At 35.6% G+C, this 26,331-nt stretch overlaps 2 protein-coding genes across 2 annotated transcripts; both read left to right on the plus strand.

Moving 5' to 3' along the window:
* The first annotated feature begins 9,058 nt into the window (after positions 1-9,058).
* On the plus strand, positions 9,059-10,934 carry LOC141628264 (chalcone synthase-like). Its single transcript, XM_074441429.1, has 2 exons — positions 9,059-9,245; positions 9,934-10,934. Exons 1-2 carry the CDS (start codon positions 9,059-9,061, stop codon positions 10,932-10,934), a joined length of 1,188 nt encoding a protein of 395 aa, XP_074297530.1.
* A 6,363-nt stretch (positions 10,935-17,297) lies between these two features.
* Positions 17,298-20,835, plus strand: LOC141628268 (chalcone synthase-like). Its single transcript, XM_074441433.1, has 2 exons — positions 17,298-17,484; positions 19,835-20,835. Exons 1-2 carry the CDS (start codon positions 17,298-17,300, stop codon positions 20,833-20,835), a joined length of 1,188 nt encoding a protein of 395 aa, XP_074297534.1.
* The last annotated feature ends 5,496 nt before the right edge of the window (positions 20,836-26,331 follow it).

Consider the following 26,331-nt stretch of genomic DNA (forward strand, 5'->3'; position numbering starts at 1 on the left):
TTAGATGAGCTGGCATATTCACTTGTATATAAACAGTTGTAACAAACTCATTCTAACTGATCAATATCATAACAAACTTTTTTTATCTTTTGTTTTCTCTCTCTTCATTTCTCATACTCTGTTTTGTTCAAGCTTACATTACCTTCATCAATGGCGGATTCCATCATTTCACATATTCCAATCAACAAATTTTGTACAAAAATATCGCTTTTTGATTGTTGTTAATTTATTCGCCTATTATTGTAGCTTGTTTAATTAGTGTTATATGATCAAAAGTACAACAAAGTAAATGTAGTAGCTCCAAATATGATCTTCGGTTTTTTTTGGAGCTACAACATTTACCTTGTTATTACTTTTGATCAGATTTAATTATTAGTTTTGACTAGAATATGCCAATCAAAAAGCGATATTTTTTATTGTATTTGAAGCTACTACATTTACCTTGTTATACTTTTGATCATATAACACTAATTAAACAAGCTATAATAACAGACGAAAAAACAACAATCAAAAAGCGATATTTTTACCAAACAGAAGAGTTTTTGAAGAAAACCCCGGAACTGGTGAACTATAACGCCTTTACTATGGACACACGCCAAGACATACTCGCAATTGAAGTACCTAAATTGGCAAAAGAAGCAGCCTTAGAAGCGATCAAGGAGTGGGGCCAACCCATATCGAAAATCACTCACATTATCTTCACAAGTTTGTCGGGAGCAATCATGCCCGGGTATGACTACCAGTTTGCCAAGTTACTGGGCCTCGGCCCACATGTGCAACGTTTCATGCTCTTCCAGCTCGGGTGCTATGCGAGAGGTACAATCCTTCGTTTGGCCAAAGACATCGCAGAAAACAACAAAGGAGCTCGAGTTTTAGTTGTTTGCGCTGATATGATTTTGGCCTTTTTTCGTGGGCCCACCCGAACTGACATTGGCTCGATGATTGGACAAGCCCTATTTGGGGATGGTGCGGGTGCTTCTATAGTTGGTTCGGACCCAGATTGGGCCGCTGGTGAGCGGCCCATTTTTGAATTGGTCTCTGCAATACAATCCACTATTCCAGACACTGAGTGGGCTATCGGAGGACAACTTAAACAAGTTGGGGTATCATTAGTCTTAGCTAGGGATAACCCGAGTCTTATTGCCAATAAAGTCGAATTACCCATGATTGAATCCCTTAGTCCACTTGGCATTAATGATTGGAATTCCGTTTTTTGAGTAGTTCACCCTGGTGGGCCTGCCATCCTAGACCAAGTAGAAGAAAAACTCGGACTTGACAAGGATAAATTCAACTTGAGTCGACACGTGCTAAGTGAGTTTGGGAATATGTCGAGTGCAACCGTGTTTTTTGTGATGGATGAAACAAGGAAGAGGTCGATTAAGGAAGGAAAGGATACTACCGGTGATGGATTGGAGTACGGTGTGCTTATGGGGTTTGGCCCCGGTATTACTATTGAGACCCTTGTGCTTCGGAGTTTCCCCATTAATTCCTAATCCTCGCTTTGTATTAGTCTTCATTGTGAAACAAATATATATTTTTATCTCTTTTACTAATAGGATTATTATATGGAAATAGATTGTTGAATTTTTTATTTATTTTGTACAATAAGATATTGTTCAAATGTAAATGATAATATATACATATAAATACTTGCTGTTGATAATTATACTTTGTTACTCGTAGTAATGTTATTTCTTTTGGAGCTATATTGGGTACTATTAAAGCTTGTATCGTCAGTTTAAATTGATATTCGGATTAAAGAAGTATTTTCTAATCACATTTTATATGTTTTAAGTGGTTTATATTAATTAAAAATTGATTTAGAATTTATTCCTTTGAATTTATTATTAAAAAATCATTTTTTTATGTTTTAAAATGACCATCTTGGATTAATAAATGTGTTTTATAGTTGTTTCATTTGATTTATTTCATAATGTCAAGTTTTGTAAAAGTCGTTCGTTTTTAACTCAATTCTCGTCATTGTTTTGGCACGAAACCGAGCCCAATTTAAACCCGACATTCGACTCGACCTTCAATCTGCCAATGACCTAAATCCCCATGCAAAATACAACCCAAAACCATTCATAAAACCTAGCCTTTTTCAAGAACAAGGGCCATACAAACAACCCACCTCGTTACAAACAGCTCTAACGCACCATGTTCGCTAACCCATCAACCCGTCTCCCATGACTCAAACCCAACAAACCAAGCTTCTAAAGCATTATAAACACTCCCACCTTTATCCTCAACAAATCCATCTCCATAAACTATCTAAATATCACAACCAAATATGGTCTCCAAAACAGCTGCTCACACTTGCATAAAAACCGAAGATTGGATCTTTCCTTATCTCTCCCTCTTTCGATACTTATACTTACCTCAAGATCCTTCCATACTCTCCTATAAATACTCCCCTACCTCATCCTACATACACACATAAATCCCTAGGCAAGAACACTTAAAAATCCTCACAAAAAAGCACACAAAATCGTAGCATAGAACAACCTTCACAAAACCGAGCCACTGTCACGACCAGCCACCCTTACCACCATTATCGACCTGCCTTAGTATCTCCCTGTACAATAATAAACACTACTAATAGATCCACCTTAGTGTAGAACATATTATTATCTCATTGAATACCTAGAATCATGTCCCAACTGTGCCAGAAACAGCCTACAAACACCCCGTGTCATGCGTTGTTTACCTAGTTTTCCAGTATAACCACACTGACCCGCCACAATTCATGGCCAATCGACCATCTATACTAAACTATATAACCACCATTAAAAGCTGGGTCCTCTACTTTGCAATACCATTCACAAAGTTATACGAATTTTGAGTCAAAGTTGTGTCCCTAAACCTTTGAAAATCTTACCTCAATGTGCCTAGTGAAAGCAGTTTTCAAAGTGGTTTAAAGTCGTTCAAGTTATTATCAAAAACGCCCATAATCAACAATTTACATCCGAGATCCGATCTCGACTCCACCTAAGTCGATCCCAATTTACATCCGAGATCCGATCTCAACTCCTCTCGTTTTTCTTTGTTATTAATGTTTAGTGTTGTTATCGTTGTTTGTATCGTTGTCATTGTTGCCATTGATATCATTGTTGTTATTCTTTATTGTTGTTATCGTTATTGAATCTTTCACCCGGGTCAATTCTCATAAGGGTCAAATATCTTCACTAAAGCTTTTCTTTGTTTTCCAAAATCACTTTTCAAAACCCTAATTTGAGACGAAGATGAATGAACGACATTGAGTTATGATCGTAGTAACTAGTAAGTAATATAATGCTTGTCACATTATAGCTCGACTTATGATTATATGCATGTCATTACTAGTCTAACTGTATGTAGATCGGGTCGTAAAGCGTCATCTATTATAGCTTATTTCGAATCAGACATAGTTTAATTATCGTATCTTTTCTATATCGAGTCCTTGATTCGGCTTGTGCCTGGGTTGTAATCCTTATCTCGGCCCTCTTCCCTTTATCTCTCTCTTTTATTTCACATGCCACAATTTAAAATGATGTTTTGCATTACATCCCTATAGTAGTTATGCCCTCCATTGAAAGACCATTGATTGACTTAGTAGAGGCCGCTAATGTGCAGGCGGGTATGGGTGTCCGAACAAAGGGCTTCCCATCACTTACCTTCACCCCTCACTACTATAAAACTTGTGATGGACATCGGACTTTTCGCTATATGGACATCGGATACACAACCGATGTAGAGTTTGGTCATGTCCATTGTGGATTAATGGACATCGGATTTTAAACCGATGTCCATTAAAATTTGCACATCGGATTTTTAGGAAAACCGATGTCTATTTGATTAATGGACATCGGATTTTTAGGAAAACCGATGTCTATTTGATCCATGGACATCAGTTTTTTTGCAAAAATCCGATGTCTATAATTATTATTTTTTATAAAAAAAAAAAATATTACGTTGTTGCCCATATTAGTCGTACACATCATGACAATGCAAAATGATTCCATAATCAACAAAAAATATTTGTATACAATCAATCGGTTATCCAAAGCCAATTACAAAAAAATTTCATCTACATAATGTGTCAAATTTACTTAGACGACTAACCTATACAAAAATATAAATCGATATGTAAACTGACTAATTGTTAAAAAAAAAAAAGGCCGAAGAGACAAGACTACTTGGCAGCCTCAGATTTGCTCATCTCCCATTGGGCATATTGCCAAGAGAAGCTGGTTCAACACAACAAAGTTAACGAGAAAACAAAATATCAACATAGAAGATCCTATATAACTAACGAGACACATACATTACTGTATTTTAAGTACCACAACTACTAGCAATACACTCACCTGAATGTGAGGAGCAGAAAAGTCGAGGAGCATCGTATGTCCTAATCTATACTGCAAAATCGTTAGTTAGTCAAAAATAAGCTAAGTTTTAACATTAATAATGATGATGGCGATGATTTTCCATCTATTTTAGCTTATCGCACCCAAATGAGAAAAACTAGTGAATGAATATACATGTATCATATATATATCATGGAGTTTGGAATACAACACGTTAAGGTTAAGGCTCTATTTGATGAAACTAGGTGAAAATGTAGTCGGAACCTAAAAAATTAGCTGAAAATTATAAAAATAAACTAAAACCTAAAAATGTAGTTAATAAGGTGACTGAAATAAAGAGCTGATAACCTAGCTAATTATATAAAAAAAAATGTTGTCACACTATCTTAAAAGTAGCTGCTTTTTGGCAAAATAACATAAATAGACATTATAATTATTAAATATAATAAATTGAAGAGTTAAAAAAGGAAAATAAATAAGCTATTTGCCAAAAATTTACAAAAAATAAAATAGGTGTAATTTTGGTCGAATAAGATTGCATATTCATCTTGTCGAACATAGCATAAGTGCTAAAGCTAATCTAATTGCTCCTACTTTACTTCTATTTTCTGTTCTAACTGTACGTTTTTATTAGATGAATAGGAAAGTTAGTTATGAGTTAGTTAGAAACTAACTCATTACCTGACTATAGTTAAGGCTAACTAACTGTAGTATAGAATCAGTTGGAGGCCCTTATGTTTGTTATAAATACTAACAGACAAGATCATTGTAAGATTAGAAAATTATATTCTCTGAAATACAATATATCAATACAATCAATTACATTGTTCTATGTCTTAATCAAATTTACAGTTCTTCTTCTTCTTCTTCAGCTCTTATCTTCATCTTCATCTTTATCATCAAACATCTTTTCATCATCTGATTCTCTGGGTTTCTACATGGTAGTAGACCTCATGAGTCTACTGAAGAGCCAGTCATTACATCAGAGGAGCCACACCAGGCTTCAACTGATGGTTTAATATCATCAACTCCTTCTGCTGAGCAAACTGCTGAAGTTCCAATTCGAAGATCAACAAGGCCCAAGCAACTAAGTACTTGGTTGCAGGGCTATCAATGCAAAATTCCTGGCCAGTCATCTGCAGGATCAGTTCAAGTATCAGCTTTCCATACTGAGGTTTTACAAGATATGGAAGCTTACTCACCAGACTATGTAGCCTCTCTATTTAATGTGATCCAAGAGCCATAACCCTATACCTATAAGCAAGCAAAGAAAGATCCAAGGTGGGTTGAGGCAATGCAAAAGGAAGTTTCTGCATTAGAGGAGAATAAGACGTGGGACATTGTTGCATTGCCAGCAGGATATAAAGCTATTGGATCAAAGTGGGTATACAAAATCAAGTATAAACCTGATGGGTCTGTTGAGAGATTTAAAGCTCGTTTAGTGGCTAAAGGTTTTAATCAAGTGAAGGACAAGGATTATAAGCACACCTTCTCTCCTGTGGCTAAGTTCACAACAGTTAGGACACTCCTTGCACTTGCAGCTGCAAAGAAATGGCCACTATTTCAGCTTGACATCAATAATGCTTTTTTACATGGTTTTTTGGATGAAGAGGTTTACATGAAGCGTCCTGATGGTTATGATATAGGACAAGCGATGGTTTGTAGATTAAGAAGGTCTCTATATGGCTTGAAGCAAGCTTCAAGACAATGGAATAAAGAGTTGACAAGATTCCTTCAAGGGCATGGATATGAGCAATCACGGCATGATTATTCTTTATTTACCAAAACAGATGCAACAACTCAGTCCTTTACTGTTGCCTTGGTTTATGTAGACGATGTGCTACTCACTGGAACATCTACTTCAGAAATCAACAAAGTTAAAACAGCATTGCACAGTGCCTATTCTATTAAGGATCTAGGAGAAGTAAGATATTTTCTTGGCTTAGAGAATCAAGGACAAAGGATGGTCTGATGATTAATCAGAGAAAGTATATCATGGACATTTTGCAAGACTTACAAATGGAAAATTGTACATCAGTAAAATTTCCTATGTATCAGGGTTTGAAACTGTCCACAGATCAGGGAGTTCTTCTTGACAATCCTGAGCAATATAGACGGTTGATAGGAAGGCTGCTATATCTCAACATGTCAAGACCAGATATCTCTTATAGCATACAACATCTCAGTCAATTTGTGAATCAACCAAGATTACCCCATTTGCAGGCAGCCTTACATGTGGTAAAATACTTAAGAGGGACTGTCAGTGCAGGCTTGTTTTATGCAGCACAACCAGACTTTCAGCTCACTGCTTTTAGTGATGCTGATTGGGGTCAATGCGCCTTCTCTTGTAAGTCTCTTAGTGGGTATTGTATCTTGCTAGGACAGTCTTTAGTCTTTTGGAAGACTAAGAAGCAAGTCACAGTTAGTAAGAGTTCTGCAGAGTCAGAATATCGCAGTTTATCATACACTACTTCTGAGATGGTTTGGTTACATGCTTTATTAAAAGATTTGGGAGTCAATGTGCCTCAGCCTATCAGCCTTTACTGTGACAACAAAGCTGCTCTACACATTTCTGAAAACCCTGTCTTCCATGAGCGGACCAAGCACTTAAGCATCGACTGCCATTTTGTCAGGGATAAACAGCAGCAAGGGTTTTTGATTACTAAACACATCAGGACTGGACTGCAATTGGCTGACATTATGACAAAGCCATTAGGTGCGGCTCAGCATGCTTTTCTTTCCTCTAAGCTTGGTCTGTTGTTCTCAAATAGTCCAGCTTAAGGGGGTATATTAGATGAATAGGAAAGTTAGTTATGAGTTAGTTAGAAACTAACTCATTACCTGACTATAGTTAAGGCTAACTAACTGTAGTATAGAATCAGTTGGAGGCCCTTATGTTTGTTATAAATACTAACAGACGGGATCATTGTAAGATTAGAAAATTATATTCTCTGAAATACCGTCTTCGTTTCAAACACATGTTGTGCGCCTTCCTTTTATTAAAAATGCAGGCTTTACTTCAGTACAACAAGAGCAGGGTGTTTGCATTTTGATCTCTACACACCGACTACGGTCCTCACAATGTTTCACTGGTGTTTTACTTGATTCGGCCTTGGGATGTTCAATTTCTAAGACTGTACGGGCAGGATCATCGTTTGTTGCTACTGCACGATTACTTGTTCTAGCTATGTGCTATGCTGAACAGAAGAACTATAGCCATGTTACTTTCCGGGTTACAAGTAGAAAATTATCCACCGTTCTGGCAAACTTGTTGCCAGTACCAATTACTGTACGGCACTCTGTCTTTAAGATCCGTTCTTTGTTTGTACTTCAGCCTTTCTGGTCTGTAAGCCTGGCTACAGGCTAAACTCGTTGTAATTTGCTAGTCTTTTAAATATAAAAAGGTTTATTGTTGTCAAAAAAAAAAAAAAAAAAAGAAATACAATATATCAATACAATCAATTACATTGTTCTATGTCTAAATCAAATTTACAGTTCTTCTTCTTCTTCTTCAGCTCTTATCTTCATCTTCATCTTTATCATCAAACATCTTTTCATCATCTGATTCTCTGGGTTTCTACAGTTTTAGTACACAGAATACAACTTATATGCAATTGTTTTGTATTGTTTTATTAATAAGTTATTATTGATGTAATTTACGTTTTCACATTATAAAGCCACCTCACACGTGACACATTTGAATATAAGGATAAAGTTGATGAAGTGTTTATTGTAATTTGATACCCAACAACTACAACAAGAATTGACTGTCCAGAAAGTTGTTGGGTTTAACAACTACCTACGGATCAAATATTTTGTTTTCACTTTTTTGGGCTGCTACATTCCAAAGAGGAATTCATATATTTAAAATTTTAAACTAAAGTCAAGTTTACCATGTAAATTGATATATTCAATGTACCAAATAATTTTAAACTAATGTCAATTAGTCCAACAAATACACGGTCATTCTTTACACTCCATCTATTTCAATAGGATAAGTTACAATTAGGCTTTTATTTACTTATTAAAATGACTTAAATACTTACTCCATATGTTCCGGTGAATAGTTTGCAGTTGATTTATTTTGTGACGGGTGAATAAAGTAAGTGTAAAATATTGACTGAGACAGAGTTAATATATGTGTAGGTTTATCAAATAACAAAAATAACAAACTGATTTTATGGTAGAGTAACTAACTAAGCCTCCAATAAAACATGGGTAAATTGATAAACACTACCAACTTTAATCCTCTTTTTCATAATCAAAACTAATATAATGAATAATTAATAATAACCAAAATATTAACTTTTTTTTACTATAGGTACCAAGTTATTTTAGTGAGATTATTTACGTTTATACAATAATTATCGTTTGCAGTAATATTTACAACATGTCTTCCTTAAGACGAATATAACACTTGACTAGTTTTAAGCTTAAGACGTATATACCCGCCTTAATTAAAAATTTGTGTAATATTATGCGCGTGCAACCGTTGCATGGAAGAATAGAAGAACACGAATTAATTAATTAGAGTAAAGAAAGACACGAAAATTCCAAGAAGCATACTAAAGAAATGCAATCAATTTTTTTATTAAAAATTGAAAGAATAGGTACGTACGACTATTAAAACGCGAGTGTATATATATACATATAAACCCTTGTTCCATTTCATCAAACTTGTAGCAAACATTCCTCATAATAAAAAAAAAAAGATGGGATCTCTTAGTGGAATCAAAATCTCTCAAAAACCCAAAGGTTTAGCAAACATCTTAGCTTTAGGAACGGCCAACCCTCCTAATCAAATTTTACAAGAAGATTATCCTGATTTTTGTTTTTGTGTAGCAGACGCTAACGGCGAAAATACTATGCCTGATCTCAAAATCAAGTTTAACCATATATGTATGTTCGTCTTACTCTTTTAATAAACTTATTATGCTTTGCAAATAAGTTTATTTTTATTTTTCTTGCTTTCGATAATGATTTGTGATAAAATTATGTTAACCTGTGGCGGTTATAATTATGATGGCAGAATGTGACCATTTTAGTGTAAAAAGTACTCCGTAACCATTTTTAAATTCTTATTTATCGAATAATGGTTACTTTTTAGTTTTTATCATGAAAAGGGTACGAGTATAATTTTCCGTTAAAAATGAGAATTTGCCAATTGGAAAATTTGAGACTTTTTTACAATGATTTCATAGAGGAATATGAATATGAACAACATAAATGGAAATATCGATCTCACGTGCTTGCTTCACGTGTTATTGAGTTTGGTGGGTACAAAGTTAACGGTTAGAGGAATTCGGTTTTTCTGGTATAAGTTGTTGAGCAACGGTCTATAAAGCATTCTAGTGGTTATTGGGTAAAAAAATAACCGTTTATTAGCAATAAATGAACCAGCTTTTTTACAAAAAAATAAATCCTCTAACGATGTGAGACCGTTTTATACTAAAATTTGTGAAAACATTGCTAATAATTACTCAATTTCATTTTGCGCGATCTAGGGATCATTGTATTCATAGCTACTACATTTACCTTGATGTATTTTTGATCCTATATATAACACTAATTAAACATGCTTCAACAGGTGAAAAAACGACGATCAAAAAGCGATATTTTTACCAAACAGAAGAGTTTTTGAAGAAAAACCCAGAACTAGTGAACTACGACGCCTTTACAATGGACGCACGCCAAGAGATACTTTCAATCGAAGTACCTAAATTGGCAAAAGAAGCCGCCTTGAAAGCGATCAAAGAGTGGGGCCAACCCATATCGAAAATCACCCACATTATCTTCTCAACTTTGTCCGGAGCAATCATGCCCGGGTACGACTATCAGCTTGCCAAGTTACTGGGCCTCGGCCCACACGTGCAACGTTTCATGCTTTTCCAGCTCGGGTGCTACTCCGGGGGAACGGCCCTTCGTTTGGCAAAAGACATCGTGGAGAACAACAAAAGAGCTCGAGTTTTAGTAGTGTGTGCTGATATGACCTTGGCGTTTTTTCGTGGGCCCACCCGAACTGACATTGGCTCGATGATTGGACAAGCCCTATTTGGTGATGGTGCGGGTGCTGCTATAGTTGGTTCAGACCCAGATTGGTATGCGGGTGAGCAGCCCATTTTTGAATTGGTCTCGGCATCACAATCCACTATTCCAGACACTGAAAGGGCTATCGGAGGACAACTTAAACAAGTTGGGGTATCCTTAGTTTTAGCTAAGGATAACCCGAGTCTTATTGCTAATAAGGTCGAAATACCCGTGATTGAAGCCCTTAGTCCACTTGGTATTACTGATTGGAATTCCGTGTTTTGGGTAGTTCACCCTGGTGGGCCTGCCATCCTAGACCAAGTAGAAAAAAAACTCGGGCTTGACACGAATAAGTTCCGCTCCAGTCGACATGTGTTAAGTGAGTTTGGGAATATGTCGAGTGCAACCGTGTTTTTTGTGATGGATGAAACAAGGAAGAGGTCGATCAAGGAAGGAAAGAGTAGTACTGGTGAAGGATTGGAGTATGGTGTCCTTATTGGGTTAGGACCCGGTATAACTATTGAGACCGTTGTGCTTCGCAGTTTCCCCATTGATTCATAATCCTCACTTCGTATCAATAATCTTGGTCGTCAAATAAATACGTAGTACTCCGTATATTTTTATCTGAATCACTAATAGGATTATTCTTTGGAAATAGATTGTTGAATTATTTAATTTTTTACAATAAGACATTGGTCAATTTATATTGTAATATAAATACTTACAATTGAATAAATTATGAAAAAGTCTTAACTACCTTTTTTTTTAGTTTTACCAAAAAAAGTCTTAACCTGAGCTATCTAAAATAAGAAATTCTGAAATATAATCTGCGTTGGTGGGAGTAAAAAACTTGAGTCGAAAGGATGAACATTATTGTACATGGTTTGTTGCTTTATTTTGTATAGACTTGGCAAAATAAACCGAATCTGAAAAATCGACTGAAAATATCTCAATTGATAATCGAACGAACATCCGATATGAGTAATCAATAGTACCTGAAACCCGACTCAATCTGAATCGTACCAAAACCAAACTTAATTCAATAATGACAGAATAATACCCGAATCTGAATATATCTAAACTGATAAGAACTGAACCGATTGACCTGGATTAGAAATATTTATTTTCTCATAAAAACACTTATATTTTACTCCGTAGGTTTTTTTTTTCCATTAATTTTTTTATCTATTAAGTACATTATTCAAATTGAAAAGTATAAGATACATTATTAAACACATTATTAAACTAATTTTATTTCTTACCCTTAGCTCAAGAAAACTATGACCTGAAACTCAACAAATTGATATTGACCCGGTCCAAACCGTACTTGACTCGAAATAGCAAAAACCAATTAAAGTTGCTAACCGAAATGAACCCGATCAAAATCAAATTGAATCGACCGAACCTAGGATCAACCCAATTTAAATTGAACCGATTTAACCTGATCCGAAATCGAATTGAACGACCTGTTTAACAGGTCTAATTAATTAAGTTTGTACCATTATTGTCAGCATCCCAACCAAAAAAAAAAAAAAAAAAAAAAAAAAACTTGTGTGGATAGTAATCTGAGAATATGGATGGAACATAAAACTTCATACCAACTACTTAAAATTTGCATGGGCAAAGAATGCAGCTCATTTTCGGTGCTGACGGATTACTATGGATAGTGGACAATAACTAATGTATGATCTTGATGGATGGCAAATTTGCAATTTTGATTTGGTCTTTATAATGACTTTTATACTAACCTTTGATTCAAGATAAACTTTAATGATTTCTTTTCTTTTTTTGGAGGGAAAAACTTAATGCTTTCTAATTATGAACAAGTCATATTAAAATTGATAATCATTTTGTAACACCTTGTTAGACACAAAAGTACTCATTTGACCTATTTTATCATGGGTAATGCTAGGGTGCTATGGGGTGATGCCTATATTAGGTAGCACGGACACTTTTATTATTTAGTGTGTATGTATCTGATACCGTGTCAGACACGCACGGTATTACTCTGAAATATTTTTAAAGTGTGGACGCTTTTCAAACACTCGAAGACAGTATCATACAATGTAATTTAAAGACTTTTCGCATGATAAATCATGTTTATCTTTTACATACATGATTTATGTCTATACATGATGAAATATGAGTTATTTTTAATCTTCGAATTTTTTGGTTTTCTACGGTGTATCCCTACAATTTTGAAATTCTATGGCGTACCCCTAAATTTCTTACTTATTTCTCTATCATGACCTTATTTAACTCTCCGTTAACTTTATCACTATCAAACAACCGTAATTTGACCTTTATTCTAACTCGTGAATGTTTGTATCATCATGCTATGTGAAAAGTATCACAAATCACTTTTAATAAGCACAAACTACTATTAAGAATCTTAGTTATGATTCATGAAATGATAATGGAGATTTGGAGAATTTTCAGTTAAATTCGTATACTGTTTGGTGGGTTAATGGGTAACCAACGAATTAAAAAGTAGATGATTAGGTTATCGAGTAATTGGAATGTTAAATAAACGATTTAATAAGTCAATTAAGAAACTTGCATATTAAAGACAAAAAATAAGGTCATGGTATAGATTATTGTGTAGAGTTCAGGGGTACACCATAAAATTTCAAAATTATAGGGGTACACCGTAGAAAATCGAAAAACTCGAGGGTACACTGTAGAATATCCTTTTTTTAATTATTTAGCATATACTACCATTCATAATTTGAATTTTTATTTAAATTTAATATAAAATACTTTTTAAAAAAATTGTACTTTTCAATTATAAAATATATGTTTTTATCAAATTTAAAAATAACGATTCCCGTATTCTACATTTTAGAGAAGGCCATATCACACTACTATCACTACGTGTCCGTTATGGGCTATACTAAACCTAGGTAGCAAATACAACTACAACCTAAAACTACCAAAGGCAAACAAAACTATCCTCTTGTCTTTTTCCAACCTCTCGGCTTTTATTCCTCTTTCTTAGTTCTTTCTTGGTTTTGGACTTTTGGTGCCTAAAAGGATATGAATTTTAACTTGAATTTTAGGATAATAGGAGTACTATGTACGTAATCGTATCATGGAGTTTGAAAAATAGCACGTTGAACGGTTGAAGGTTAAGCAAGTCTACTAGCTAATCTAAAACTTAGACTTGCCTTCTATAGTACTATTTGACTTATTTCTGTTCTTACTATTTTGTTAAACTGAATACGTTAATAAACTTGTAAGTCAATAAACTACTCAGAAAATAAGTTATTTATGTAATTTACGATTTCACATTGTAAGCCACCTCACACGTAACACATTTGAATTTAAGGATCAAATTCATTAAGTGGCTATTGTATTTTGACAACAAGGACTAACTATGTCGATAAGGTTTCAGTAATTAGGTCCGGTTCTTCCTGCCTTAATTTCAGCTACTTTTAGTTCAGCCCAATTCTATTATGTTCGGCTTAGTTCAGCTTCAGTCAGTTCTGTTCAGCTTATTTTTTCACTAAATTAACTCTTACTTTAACTCGATTTACTTCAGCTGAGCTCCATTCAGTTTAATTCAATTCAGTTCAACTCCATTCAATTCAATTTAGCTCGTTTCAACCGAAAGAACAGGGCCTTATAGGGTAAGACGGTTTTACATTATAAGATAATCCTATTATGTAAAAAGACAAATTATTTATTAGTTTTAAATATATGTTTATTCTACAAAAATGGATCATCTCACGGTGTGAGACTGTCGTACACTATAATTTGTGATAAAGTTTTGGGTTGAACGCCTGCACTCAGATTTTTTTTTTTTTTTTTTTTTGGTAACTACCATTCAAGAGATAAATTGATTAATTCAAAATAAAGTCAACTTTACCACGTAAATTGATTGATTTAAAATACCAAGTGGTTTTACATCAAATGGTTTTGTAAATAGATTGAACAACAATTCTCCCTTGTGACGGTCACAATTTGCGACGGGCAAATGTGACCACTTTTTGATTAAATGTAACCACTCAAGTACTGTTCATAAAATGTCACCTATAAAAAATGGCACATTTTCTCATAAACTGGTCACATTTAGCCCGTCGCAAATGTAAACAATGTTTGTGACGGAATAGTACTCGTCACAAGGGGGAATTTGCGTAGATTGAAGGAATAAGTCAATTAGTCCAACAAATATACACGGTCATTCTTTACCCTCCATCTATTTCAAAGATGAGTTATGATTACCCTTTAATAATTAAAATTGGCTAGTGTAAGTGGTAAGATCTCTTATCTTTTAACTAAGTGGTTAGGGGTTCGATTTCTGACTTTTATGAATAAAAAAGCTAAACTTGGAAGATGTCAACCCATTAAATTGATTTTCAGTACCTCGAAAAAGAATGCTCCAACTGTCAGTAGGGGATACTCCTGATCAACATCAAAAACACAATTAACCTTTTAGTTCCTATTTGGTAGACAATTAGTATTAATAATAGCAACAAATGAAAATATTTGTTAAAAATATAATCAAATTTAATATTTAATCATATTATTTACAACACTTATATTAAATAAATTACAAAAATTAATTTACTTTATGATCTATTTTATTATTTAATCATATTCATTATTTAAATCACTTATATTGATTTTTTAATTGAATTTGAAATATAAAGTATTACAACTAATAATTTCTAATTATTATTTTAAGTAGAATTTTAAATATTAATATTATATAATGATATTTATGATTTGTAAAATTAAGTTGAAATGGATACTAATATTAAGTCATTTTTTTTCATTTTCGTATGTTTAATATTTACATTTGATATAAACTAATAATTGCCTCTTTTGGGACTGCTGCATCCACCACACCGTCACATTAATATGATATTGTCCGTGTTAAGCCGAGCCCGCACGGAATTGTTTTTGAGTTCCTTCCCAAAAGGCCTGATACTAAAGGAGTGGTGGGTCTCTTATAACTAGGTAGGATAGAACTCCTCTTCTATCTTCTCCATTATTTGTCCATCTTGCACCGCCGTTATCACCCAACAGGACCCGCCGCCTAATCACTACATTATCAGGAAGATCCAAAGATTTCCAATCGCGAGGTCACACCGAGGGCGCTCATCCATATTGGCAAAGGAAATCCACTACCTTGGGCTCCACCATACAATCGATCACCACATTATCAGGAAGACTTTCGACACAAGGCATTCACAGATCTCCAATCGCGAGATCACACTGAGGGCGCGACAATCTACTACCTTGGGCTCCACCACACACTGGACTCGGCCGAACCATCGGCTCTGATACCACTTGTTGGGACAACGACATCCACCACACCGTCATATTAGTATAATATTGTCCGCTTTATTAGGATATTAGGCCCATTAGGGCCGACTATCATTAGGGTTAGGTTATGAGTTACGACGGCTACCGTCTAGGGTTTAGAGTATCGTCGTCTATTATATATATCGTCATGTATTCTCATGAGATCGACACAATAAATCAATAATACAATTACCTTTATGAACCCTCCCTTTATAAAATCTATCATGGTATCAGAGCCTCTTTCTTGAGGACTCTAGAAAACCGCTTCCGCATTCTTGCCGGTGAGCGAAAACTTATGGCGCTCACCGGCAGGATTTGACAACAATTCGTTTAGCTTTAAAAAAAAAAAAAAAAATCCCCTAATTTGACGATACCTTGGTGTCTTCTTCTACTTCTCATCTTGATTTTAGCCAATTGTTTATCATGGCTAGAGTATCCCTGATCGTGGCATCGAACGATTTCAAAAATAATTTATTTTGAATTTTGATTAAAAAATTTCAAATTCGTTTAAGGTGGTATGAAATTGACTGGCGAGTTACGCACTTATAATCACCATGATGGTGGTTTAAATTTATTTGGCGTTCGAAAAACTTAGCGTTCTCCAAATATTGAAATTAACGAATAATTTTCCGTTTTACTGAAATTTGTTTAGGTCCGATTAGTGTTCCTAACAAATTATTTGATATTCGACAAGTCCGAAAAACTTTACGTTCTTGTTCGAAGAAATTTCTAACGAGTCTTAATACTCGTTTATTTTACCAACCTTGCGAAGACGGAGATGGATAATGAAGACGAAGAAGTCGATGAAGATTGATTTTTCTTATTTTAATTTTATCTTGATTTTATTGTAATTCTCCAATCGTAAAGTTAGTACTATGTACTGCCTTTACGATTGCGGGAGGGTATGTATTAGGATATTAGGCCCATTAGGGCCGACTATCATTAGGGTTAGGTTATGAGTTACGACGGCTACCGTCTAGGGTTTAGAGTATCGTCGTCTATTATATATATCGTCATGTATTCTCATGAGATCGACACAATAAATCAATAATACAATTACCTTTATGAACCCTCCCTTTATAAAATCTATCACGCTTTATTGGGCCGATCCCGCACGGATTTGTTTTGGGGCTCCTTCCCAAAATACTAAAGGAGTGGTTGATCTCTTATAAACTAGGTAGAACTCCTTCTTCTCCTTCAATGTGCTACTTGGGTTGGCACCGCAACAACCTCATCAATTCAAGCAGATCGAATTGCGTATCAACCATAAATTAACGGATCATTTCGATTTTGAATGGATCGGGTCGTGGGTCAATATTTACTGCTCGTGACTCTTAAAAACGGGTCGGGTTAAACTTAGACAGATGGAAACTCTACCAAGCATAATCACTGTTATATGAAACCCTTGCATAGAAGAATAGAAGAATTGGTGTAAGAGAAAGACGAAAATTCAAAATAGAAGACTAAAGAAAATGGACGAAATAGTTTTTTTATAAAAAACAACTGAAAGATAAGGTACGACTTATTAAAACGTAAGTGTATATATATATAAACCCTTGTTCCATTTCATCAAAATTGTGGCAAACATTCCTCATAATAATAAAACACAAAAAGATGGGATCAATTAATGGAAACAAAATCTCTCAAAAACCCAAAGGTTTAGCAACCATCTTAGCCTTAGGAACTGCCAACCCTCCTAATCTAATTTTACAAAAAGATTATCCTGATTTTTGTTTTTGCATAGCGGACGCGAACGGCGAAAATACTATGCCCGGTCTCAAAATCAAGTTTAACCATATATGTACGTTCGTTTTACTACTCTTATAACAACATTATTATGCTTTACAATAAGTTTTTTTTTTGTTTTTTTTTTTTTTTGCTTTCGATATTGATTTGTGATAAGATTATGGTAACGTAAAGTCTCATTTGAGACTGGTGTACAAGGAAGTTAGAATGAGACGGGTTTAAATTGATACGAGCGCAAACTAAAACAATACCGTATGTGTGATTTGTTTACACAAACACAATAACACATCTACGGGGAAATGGTAAATAGATTTTTTTTTTTGTGTGTAAAGAGAGGTATAAGGGAATCCGTTTTTAAAATGGGCGTTTTTCACTAATTATTTAACGATATGAATCTCAAATTAATTCGAAAATGGGTCCACGTAGGCTCGGTGTAGACGAAGCTAATGTAAATGGTTCAAGTCGCCAGGTCAGTTGGTGATTATGTTCGAAGTCATATTTGGGATCCCCTTCCCTTCCCACTGTATCAGTACTCAAAAAAAAAAAAAAAAAAATTCAGTCGCCAGCCCCCATGGCGATTTGCATCTGAGACATTCAAAATTTCATCAAAATAAAGTTGGCTCAAATACTGGACTTTTTTAGTTGCCAAGGTGCTTGGCGAGTTCGCCAGCCGAGATGGCGATTTGAATCTGAATGATATTAACAGCAAAACTCAGGTTTGGTTTCACTTTGGGCATGGTCGCTGACCGAGATGGCGACTTAGATACAAACCTAGCTTCGGGTATGACGTTGACCCATTTTGGGTAATTAATTTCAAACTCGACCCATTCGTTAAATAATTAGTGAAAAGCACGTATTTTGGCAAAAAAATCGGTATAAGGACAGTTATAATGTAACAGGTTTCATAACCCGGTTATAAATAAATACGGAATACCACTATTTTTGACATTACCAACTAAATTAGTTTACCCATACGAAAATTGAAAAATGTTAAAAACATTTTTGAACAATGATTTCATGGAGAATACGGACAACATAAAATGGAAATATCTCACGTGCTTGCTACACGTGTTATTTATCCATGATCACAATATTTGAGTTTGGTGGTAGGTACAAAAAGTCAACAAATTATTAATTGTAATTATAAGTACTGATTAGAGAATAGAGAAATTAGGTTTTTCTGGTAAAAGTCGTTGAGCAACGGTCAATCGGTCATCGAGACTTCGTCGCATAGATTTTTAGAACATGCGCTCTCTATGTTGAGTGATGATTGAGTTTTTCACTACACGTTTTCACCACACCTATGTGTAAGACTTGGTAAACGGGATTAATGGTTCGCGGTTAGTTGAGTTATTTTGAGTAGGTCATTTTATCTGTATTACATTATTATGGAGTATATATTTGGATTAGATTGGGCTTTATAGGATCATATCGGATTTTGGACATGTTCGGTGTATAGTTGTTTGGTCATTTCCGGGCACAATTGTTTGTATCCGATCATTTGAATCGAGTCGGATTAGTAATTAAAAACGATTATATTGGTAAATTTCACTCGAAAAGTGATTTGCAAAATCTATTGTTCATATTTTCTTTTATTATAGATAATATTAAATGCGATTTCAAACTAGCTATCTCGAATTTTCAACTCATTTCTGACCTGGTCAGTTTCGAGCAGTGTGGTTTTAGGTCGGATTCGAGCGAGTCATGTTCCGGTTTTGCAATTTTAGCTTTGAGTCAGTTTCGAGTGGGTTGATTTTTTCAAGTGTATGTGTATATAACTTTTATTTCGTTAAAATCTCTTTTGTGAAGGGTTTTTGAATAATAATATAAATATACATAATTCTTCTAGCATTCAATATAACTTTGATTAAGCGTTTCTAAGTTTGGCCTCCAAAAGTGAAATAACATGAAAAAAAAAGGTACTTAATTTCAACTTCAAGACGCCATTTACACCGTATTTCTAAATATTTCTTATTGAAAAATATCTGAACTTTAAGCCAAATTTGGTACTCAATAAATTATTAATAGCATAAACAAATTAGATAAACAAAATATAAACGACATTTAATTGATAGTTTTGGCTAGTATATGCCAATCAACAGATTTTGTACAAAAATATCGCTTTTTGATTGTTGTTAATTTATTCGCCTGTTATTGTAGCTTGTTTAATTAGTGTTATATGATCACAAGTACAACAAGGTAAATGTAGTAGCTCCAAATATGATCTTCGTTTTTTTTGGAGCTACTACATTTACCTTGGTATTACTTTTGATCAGATTTAATTGATAGTTTTGACTAGCATATGCCAATCAAAAAACAATATTTTTTATTGTATTTGGAGCTACTACATTTACCTTGTTATACTTTTGATCATATAACACTAATTAAACAAGCTATAATAACAGGCGAAAAAACAACAATCAAAAAGCGATATTTTTACCAAACCGAAGAGTTTTTGAAGAAAAACCCGGAACTGGTGAACTATAACGCCTTTACTATGGACGCACGCCAAGACATACTCGCAATTGAAGTACCTAAATTGGCAAAAGAAGCCGCCTTAGAAGCGATCAAAGAGTGGGGCCAACCCATATCAAAAATCACCCACGTCATCTTCTCAACTTTATCCGGAGCAATCATGCCCGGGTATGACTACCAGTTTGCCAAGTTATTGGGCCTCGGCCCACACGTGCAACGTTTCATGCTCTTCCAGCTCGGGTGCTATGCGGGAGGTACAGTCCTTCGTTTGGCCAAAGACATCGCAGAAAACAACAGAGGAGCTCGAGTTTTAGTTGTTTGCGCTGATATGACTTTGGCCTTTTTTCGTGGGCCCACCCAAACTGATATTGGCTCGATGATTGGACAAGCCCTATTTGGTGATGGTGCGGGTGCAGCTATAGTTGGTTCGGAGCCAGATTGGGCCGCTGGCGAGCGGCCCATTTTTGAATTGGTCTCGGCAATACAATCCACTATTCCAGACACTGAGAGGGCTATCGGAGGACAACTTAAACAAGTTGGGGTATCCTTAGTCTTAGCTAGGGATAACCCGAGTCTTATTGCCAATAAAGTCGAACTACCCGTGATTAAATCCCTTAGTCCACTTGGCATTAATGATTGGAACTCCGTGTTTTGGGTAGTTCACCCTGGTGGGCCTGCCATCCTAGACCAAGTAGAAGAAAAACTCGGACTTGACAAAGATAAGTTCGACTTGAGTCGACACGTGCTAAGTGAGTTTGGGAATATGTCGACTGCAACCGTGTTTTTTGTGATGGATGAAACAAGGAAGAGGTCGATTAAGGAAGGAAAAAATACTACCGGTGATGGATTGGAGTACGGTGTCCTTATGGGGTTTGGACCCGGTATTACTATTGAGACCCTTCTGCTTCGGAGTTTCCCCATTAATTCCTAAACCTTGCTTTGGATTAGTCTTCATTGTGAAACAAATATATATTTTTATCTCTTTTACTAATAGGATTATAATATGGAAATAGATTGTTGAATTTTTTTATTTATTTTGTACAATAAGACATTATAATGTTCAAATGTAAATGATAATATATACATATAAATACTTGCTGTTGATAATTATACTTTGTTTCTCGTAGTAATGCCATTATTGACATGAACTCATGAAGTACAAACCTCAAATAAATTGTTGTACAACACCTTTACATCATGATATATACAAATAAATTCGTAGCAACCCGGACTTTTTGTAACATAATACGATTAAATTAAACCAAGGTGGAAAATTATCTAAGTCATAAAATATGAATAAAACATGGTACTTGTATTTATATCTCCCGACCAACAGCAAATGATGATCGGACTCATACGTGTGTGAGAGGTTCAAAAATCGACTAGGAGGTTCATGGAGAGCGGTTCGAATTGATATTCGGAATAAATAAGTATTTTCATTTGATTAATTAAATTGATTTAGAATTTATTCCTTTGAATTTACTTTTGAAACATCATTTTTTATCTTTTAAAATGACCATCTTGAATAAATAAATGTGTTTTGTTGTTGTTTCATTTGATTTATTTCATAATGTCAAGTTTTGTAAAAGTCGTTTGTTTTAGCTCAATTCCCGTCATTATTTTGGCACGAAACAGAGCACAATTTAAACCCGACATTCGACTCGACCTCAAGATCCTTCCATACTCTCCTCTAAATACGTAGCCAAGAACAGTTAAAAATCCTCACCAAAAGCACACAAAACCGTAGTATAGAACAACCTTCACAAAACCGAGCCACTGTTACGACCAGCCACATTTACCACCATTATCGACCTGCCTTCCCATCTCCCTATACCACAACAACCACCACAAAAAGACACACCCTATTATAGAATATATTATTATCTCATTGCCTACCCAGAACCATGCCCTAACTGTCCCAGAAACAGCCTACAAACACCCCGTGTCATACGTTGTTTACCCAGTTTTCAAGAATAACCACCCTGACTCGTCACTTTCCAAGGCCAATCGACCACCACTAATAAATCTTATAACCACCATTAAAAGCTTGATCCTCTACCTTGCAACATCATGAACAAATTTACGGGACGTTTGAGTCAAAGTTGTGTCCCCAAGCATTTGAAAATCTTACGTCAAGACGCCTAGTTAAAGCAGTTTTCAAAGTGGTTTAAAGTCGTTCAAGTTATTATCAAAAACGCCCCAAATCAACAATTTACATCCGAGATCTGATCCCTACTCCACCGAAGCCGGTCCCAAGTCTCACACATGTATGTTTAGGATGTAAATAAAATACCCTTCTTTCTCCCTTTTCTCACGTTTTGCTCTCGTTTTTCTTTATGTTAATCGTTCTACTATTGTTTGTTATCGTTTGGCTATTGTTTATGGTTAAAGTTTGTACCTTGTTATTAATCACCTAATTTGGTCATATGAATTGGCATGCATTTAGTATATGATAACTATGTAATGGTCTCTCCTCGCCCTTGCCGCTGCCAAGAAATGGTCCCTCCATCAAATGGATGTTCACAATGCCTTTCTCCATGGCGACCTCCACGAAGAGGTGTACATGAAACCACCTCCCGGGTTCTCATCTGCCATCAACGGGAAAGTTTGTCGCTTGCGTACGTCACTCTATGGTCTTCGTCAAGCTCCTCGTTGTTGGTACACAAAACTTGCTTCCGCTCTTCTTGATTACGGTTTTAAACAATGCATGTATGATCACAGTCTCTTTTCTATGGTAACACCCACCACTGAGGTCCATGTTTCCGTCTATGTCGACGATCTTGTCATATGTGGGAACAATACCGCCTTAATCGATCAATTCAAGTCTCTCTTAAGTACGTGCTTTCATATGAAAGACTTGGGGCTCTCAAATACTTCCTTGGTCTCGAGATTGCACGAAATGACACCGGGATATTCATTTCTCAACGCAAGTATGCACTCGACATCCTCACAGAATCTGGGTTACTCGGGTCCAAACCTGCAATACATGTTCCCACAGCCGCTCCTCCTATGAAAGATGCGCAAGCGTATCCTCATCTTGTGGGGCGACTAGTCTACCTTACCATCACACGGCCTGAACTCCTTTATTCGGTTCATATTCTAGCACAATTTATGCATGCTTCGACAACCGAACGCTGGGAAGCCGCGTTAAGAGTTGTTCATTATTTGAAGAAATCACCCGACCAAGGTATACTCCTTCGAGCTACTAGTAATCTACAGTTACAAGCCTTTTGCGATGCGGACTACGCCACGTGTCCCACTAGTAAACGCTCCAATTTCACCTATCTCATTTTTTTTTGGGGATCATCACCTATATCATGGAAAACAAACAAACAAACAAACAACGGCCGCCCACTCTTCCGCTGAAGCTGAATATCGCTCCATGGCCTATGCTACATGTGAGCTCAAATGGCTCAAAGGTTTGCTCGAGTTTATCAGGCTTACTCATACTCGCCCTATGCAACTCCATTGTGACAATCAATCTGCCTTACACATCGCTCGAAAGCCTGTTTTTCACGAACGAACCAAACACATTGAAGTCGACTGTAATTTTGTTCGTGACGAAATACAAAAAGGAATTATCTCCACGAGCTACGTCCACACCAAGCAACAACTCGCAGACATATTTACCAAAGCGTTGGGCCGTGCTCCTTTTGAAGAGTTACTATCCAATTTGGGTGTCTCGAATTTCCACGCACCAACTTGAAGGGGGGTAATAAGCCTTAAGCTCCTTAGCTCCATAGCCATTGCCCCTTACAATCAAGGGATCCTTGATTGATCCTTACCCCATATAAAATTTAGCTGTTAGCTTTTTATTATTGCCGTAAATACGAAGATTCTCGTCATGCCATTAAACGATAACATACTAAGACAATCTTATGACATAATGATAACTCCAAAGGAAACATGGGACGACGCTTGACAACTTAAACCATATCATGACCACGTATGAACTATAGAGCAACATAAACGCAAAACATGTGACCAAACCAGACCACCAAGCACAATGTATAGAATGAACGCCGTTAGAGCGATTAACGAACTGCCTCTAACTAATGGAGCGATTAACGAACTGCCTCCATTCAATGGTATGGGCCGATTAACGAACTGCACCCACAGTGGACCGATTAACGAACTGCATCCACACTATGTATAGCGTATAACCACTGCCTATATGCCTAAGACCTGGCCAGACCTCTTGATGAAACACAGAGCGATTAACGAACTGCCTCTGCTACACCGAACGACACTCGGGGAACAGAGCGATTAACGAACTGCCTCTGCTACCCCCCCGACCATAGACCATAACAAATCCCTGAAGGGTAGCCTTAGTTCATTCCGATAGCATACAACTGACACTATCGTCATCTATACACCAGCCAACCAACAAATGCACAGTACAACTAACTGTACTAACATGCGTGAACAACATCACGACTCAACTCACAAGATAGTATAACTGACCATCATACTTGTCATGTGAACAAGAGTAACCAAAGATATATGCAACACAAGGACATAACACGTTGAACACAATACAACATATGAAACAAGTATAAGCCACCAATGTTATAGTAACTTTAGCTATAACTTTAACATTAACCATTCGACGTTATAGTAACCCTAACCATAACATAAACTCTAGATGCGAGGTTATAGTAACCTCGACTATAACTTCAACATATACGACTTGAAGTTACACTTACCTCAACTATAACCATGACACGAAACACAAAGTTATACCAGCGTTAACCATAACCTTGAGCCATAAATCTCAGGGTACGTTAGTTCCAGCTATAACCTTATCTCGTACTTCAATGTTATAGTAGCTTCAGCCATAACTAGAGTAACTACCCAAAGTTGTATTAACTTTAGCTATAACACTTGAATCATCATCAAGGTTACACTAGCCTTAGCTATAACTTTGGAGAGAACCCTTGGCCGCCTATCATGCCGCCACTTAGGGTTTATTCGTAAACCCTAATTGCGCTCATGACACCCATAATAAACACATAAACAACATACGATATATGATTAACACATTAAAACATATACGAACATGCGAAAACATATCTAATCATGATAACAAATAATCAAACACGTACCAATCATACAAGACAATCATTAAATCATATTAATTACATCAATTGGCATAAACACAATTAAAAGAAAACACCTAGTTACCTTATTAAGCAAATAATCCTAAAGATCGTCTTCAACGATATAAACGTCTTCTCCAGGTGCAGTCTCCACGCCTTTATTGAATCATCCACGTGCCAAAGATAACGAAACTAATAAATATACTAATATATATATATATATATATATATATATATATATATATATATATATATATATATATATAAACTATAGACTATAAAAACTTACGCGAAAAACATAAAACTTACGAAGAGGATAGATAAATCCAAGAAGTAGGATCGATCTAAGCACGAAAGATGATGAAGGAAGGAGGAAGAAAGGAAGAACGGCACGAAACCCTAGGCAGGGGCGCGCGGCACAAGGAGGAAGAGAGGAGGAGAGAAATTAGGTTTAGGGTTTAGAGAATTATGAGAAAAGAAGAGCAAGGGTTTGGTTTCCTCTTATATTTATAGAGAAGCTCATGGGTTTATTCTAGGTTTAGGCCCAAAACTTACCCATCTACACCAAAATCACGTGAGACCCAAGGGAGAAGCGGGTCTTCATCGTTTTTCGAGCCCAACGAGCCCAAAAGATAAAAGACGGATATTTTCCCGGAAAATAAAATATGAAATATGGGAAAATAAAATTATAGAATTATATTATGGAAATTAGGGGTGTTACACTTCGTCTTAAGCAAGATCTATTGATTTATTATTTTATATACTCCCTCCGTCCTGGTCATTTGTTTGCCTTTGTTTTTGGCATAAAGATCAGAAAAAAAAGAAGATTATTAGATGACAAGTGGACCAAATTGAACGTGGAGAATCCAATTGTTCATCCAGGTATTCCTAAAATAGAAAGGCAAACAATTAACTGAGACACCCAAAATGAAATAGGCAAATAAATGATCGTAAGAAAGTAAGATTGTTCATAAAAACATTTTACTTTGGAACATCTATGTTTATCTTTTGATTCTTCACCAAAATTGTGATATACTCCCTCCTATTCACTATAATCTTCCATTTATTTGTGGGCACGGGTATTAAAGCGAGGAATAAAATAGGATTAAAAGAGTTGGGTGAGTTTGGTGATAGGAAAGATGGATGAATAATTAGGAGTTAAATAAGGAATTGTGGGGCCAAAACGTTACGAAATGTAATTAAATATGAGTAAAAGAGTTGGGTGGGGTTTGGCGATAGGAGAGAGATGAATAAAATAAGAGTAAAAGTTTCCAAAAATAGAAAGGGGGAGAAAACCTGAATAATCCGTTTTATGAAATAGGGAATAT

This window comes from Silene latifolia, chromosome 2 (assembly GCF_048544455.1).
Source record: "Silene latifolia isolate original U9 population chromosome 2, ASM4854445v1, whole genome shotgun sequence".
Classification (NCBI taxonomy): Eukaryota; Viridiplantae; Streptophyta; class Magnoliopsida; order Caryophyllales; family Caryophyllaceae; genus Silene; species Silene latifolia.